The 3,292-nt window shown below is 41.9% G+C and overlaps 1 protein-coding gene across 1 annotated transcript; it reads left to right on the top strand.

Annotated features, from left to right (window-relative positions):
* Positions 1 to 425: 425 nt before the first annotated feature.
* Positions 426 to 2,904, top strand: LOC145659987 (C-type lectin domain-containing protein 38-like). Its single transcript, XM_081723924.1, has 4 exons — positions 426 to 672; positions 1,387 to 1,725; positions 2,089 to 2,201; positions 2,496 to 2,904. Exons 1-4 carry the CDS (start codon positions 426 to 428, stop codon positions 2,628 to 2,630), a joined length of 834 nt encoding a protein of 277 aa, XP_081580050.1. The 3' UTR covers positions 2,631 to 2,904.
* The last annotated feature ends 388 nt before the right edge of the window (positions 2,905 to 3,292 follow it).

Raw genomic sequence — 3,292 nt, 5'->3', positions numbered from 1 at the left:
TACTAGAATGCTGTTAGACCAGAAGTGCAGCATTTTCACTTGCAAATATCAACTAATTGTCTGTGAAAATAACTCTAGTCAAACTCAGGGTGAGAAGGCAGCGAATCGGGGGGAGCTCTCACCCCACACACCCCATCATTCACAGCTCCGCCTAGAGAAGGGAAGGTCAGAACTTAACCACTCAGTGATGGACAAGACTGTGTTTGGACTGTTGCTTCTCTCAGGTGTGCCAATTTATTTTTGTTGTTTGATGTTGAGTTTTTAAAATGTAAGCTTTTACTTAAACATCTGTTTTACTTTTAGGTTTGTCTGTCATGTCTTCTTCTCCCAGACGACAGTTCATCTATGTGGGCCTGAGCATGTCCTGGATGGAGGCTCAGAGCTACTGCAGAGATCAGTACGTTGACTTAGTTACTCTGAACGACATGGGCGATGTAGAACTGCTGAAAGTGTACACTAAAAGTACCAGTGACACATGGATCGGCCTAAAGAGGGCGCCGCAGCTAAGCTGGGGCTGGTCTGCAGGGGAGAACACTCTCCTTGACTACAGTGCGTGGGACGAGGGTGAACCAGGCAACAGCTCACTTCCAAACAGACTTTGTGGGGCGATGTGTTTTGGAAGCTGGAGTTCTCTGAACTGCTCAACTCCCTTAAACTTTGTCTGCTACAGTGGTGAGTTACGAGGACAGCTGTTCCAATGTCAAAGTAACTGTGCAGCAAATGTACAGAACAAAAATAGAAGTTGCGTGTTATCTACTACATGGTGATACATCATGTAAATAATGTAAACAGAACATGAAACAATAACTTTAACTTTGAAGTAGCTAAATATCAAGTAGACATGTGACTATTATATTAGCCCATTAACAAAACAGCACAGTGTGTGTGTACACAGTACAAGACCAATCAACAAGAGTCTGACACAGGAGACACAGATGTGTGGTTTACAACCTTCGTCTGAGTGTCAGTGGGGTAGCAGCATCTATATGTACATGTACCTCACATCTATATGTACATGTACCTCACATCTATATGTACATGTACCTCACCAATATTTCTAGTGACACCAAATGTGGGTGGGTTTGATGTTTAATGGAAGAGCACTGTGTAAGCTTATGAGCTTGCTGCCTTCCTATGAAGGTCACATGCACATGCATGCTTACCCTGTATGTGTGTGTGTGTATGCACATGTGTACACGTGTGTATGCATGTGTGTGTAAGTGCATGTTTGTGTCTGTGTGTGTGTGTTTGTGCATATTTATGTATATATATATATATATATATATATGTGTGTGTGTGTGTGTGTGTGTGTGTGTGTGTGTGTGTGTGTGTGTGTGTGTGTTTGTGTGTGTGTGTGTGTGTGTGTGTGTGTGTGTGTGTGTGCAGGTCCCCAAAATGTGTTTTACCTGGTTAATCTTTCAAAGAGCTGGCCAGATGCTCAGGTGTTCTGCAGAAACTCATACACAGACTTGGCCACAATCGGCAGCCCACTAGAGCAGACTCAGGTGTCCAGCCTCCTCACCACTGCGGACACTGTGTGGGTGGGGCTGTTTGCTGATTCGTGGGTGTGGTCTGATGAGGGGAGCTCCTCCTTCCGGTACTGGAAGACAGATAACATGCAGAGCCTGTCCGACACCTCTGACTGTGCTGTCATGGACCTGTCTTTGTTTGGGACGTGGACCAATCTGAGCTGTGTTACCCAACTGCCTTTCTTCTGTTACAAATGTCAGTTCTGATTTTGTTTTCTGTGTGTGTGTGTGTGTGTGTGTGTGTGTGTGTGCCTGTCTGTTTATCTGCTTTGTCTGCAATTATTTGTTTACAATACTAATAATAATTATTATAATTATAATAGTTGTTATTGTTATTGAGACTTGTGGGTACAGATTCATAATTTCATGTCACTCCACTGAAACATGTTTACTATTAAACTAATGAATTAATGAAAGAAGAACAAGAAGAAAAAGAAAAATTATTTGAACAATTAGTTTATAATTCAGAAGATTGTGGAAATAACCTCATATCTTAAATATGTACTAGCCTTACTGTCTTGTTATCTTGATCTGAGACAATCACTCTTTTCTTACCTAGACTTACCTACAGCTGTTTCACACAGGAAGAGACAAATAGTGAAAGTGAAAGTGAGCTCAAATGGGGAGGAGAGTCTGAATGATCCTTTGGTGAAGGCGAACCTCTTACAGCAGGTGAGCGACAGAGCGGTTGATCTGGCTTCAGACTTAGCGCTTTACGAATTTGAACAAAATCACAGTGTACTCTGTTACTTTCCTACTGACCTGAATCGATGTATGCAGAGGTCAAAGGTCAGGGTCCCCTTCTCAGTTCTGTAGTTGACCGATACTACACATCACAAGGGAAAATGTATCAAAGTGATTTAATTTCATGTAAGTCTGCCAGAGGAAATAAATTTACAGTGATGCTGCATTTGTTTTTCCTCACCCAACTGAATGAGAAATGTTGGAATGTTTGTATTTTTCTAGATTGAGGAAACACTGAAAGCACAAGGAATGGTCGGGTCCACCAGTCTGGGCTGGAGTAAGAGTGGTGGAATAGTGTTTCAGCAGATGCCTGAAGTGAACGAGGAAAGATATAAGTGTGATGGGCTGGAACAATAGCACAGAGGCATTCAGACATTATGAATTCTTACTGCTCGCATGCACAGCTATGCTATAGACGTTTCTGTGGTTATCTACAGATCACATGTACTTTCAGTGGTTTCTGTGTGGTTATCTACAGATCACATGTACTTTCAGTGGTTTCTGTGTGATTATTTTCAGTTCATATGTACTTGCTCTCAGCTGAACCAGACTGTCACTAGTGCCTGTTGTGTCCATAAAATCTAAATCTGATGCATTTTTACAAATCAAATTCTACATTCACTGTGTTGTGTACCACCTGCAAATCTCTCAAATGTTAAATAAATATTTGGCAGTACTATTAACCCAGTATACTGTTGTGGGAAATGTACTAACAGGTAACTTAGACAGGTAGTCATTAAAAAGCTCTGTTGGACCACTGATTGTACACTATGTATGTCTGACTAGCTTCAACCTGTATTGATGCCATCAGTACAGGACCCAGCAGTCTAATGAATAAGACATCAGTGTCTGGGTGTTGAGGATTCAAATCCCACTGGGGTTGCACCTGACTAGTGTTATGACTGATCTAACACAGGTGAGTGGTCAACTATGGTGTATCCTGAAGTCTTTCTAACTAGAGTCTAGGGATCCATCAGTGATTCCACTCTCTAATGTGAGTCCTCTAATGCAGAGGGAGT

This window comes from Electrophorus electricus, chromosome 11 (genome assembly GCF_041902795.1).
Source record: "Electrophorus electricus isolate QZ-2024a chromosome 11, ASM4190279v1, whole genome shotgun sequence".
In the NCBI taxonomy this organism is placed as follows: Eukaryota; Metazoa; Chordata; class Actinopteri; order Gymnotiformes; family Gymnotidae; genus Electrophorus; species Electrophorus electricus.
Note: the sequence above shows the minus strand (reverse complement) of the source record. Positions and strands in the feature narration are given on the sequence as shown.

What these genes read in the sequence shown, in the direction of transcription:
- LOC145659987 (XM_081723924.1), top strand. Translation starts at nt 426, where the DNA reads ATGGGCGATGTAGAACTGCTGAAAGTGTACACTAAAAGTACCAGTGAC. An exon ending in GCCTTTCTTCTGTTACAAAT is followed by an intron (nt 1,726 to 2,088) that starts GTCAGTTCTGAT and finishes TTTCTTACCTAG; the next exon opens with ACTTACCTACAGCTGTTTCA. An exon ending in AGGCGAACCTCTTACAGCAG is followed by an intron (nt 2,202 to 2,495) that starts GTGAGCGACAGA and finishes GTATTTTTCTAG; the next exon opens with ATTGAGGAAACACTGAAAGC.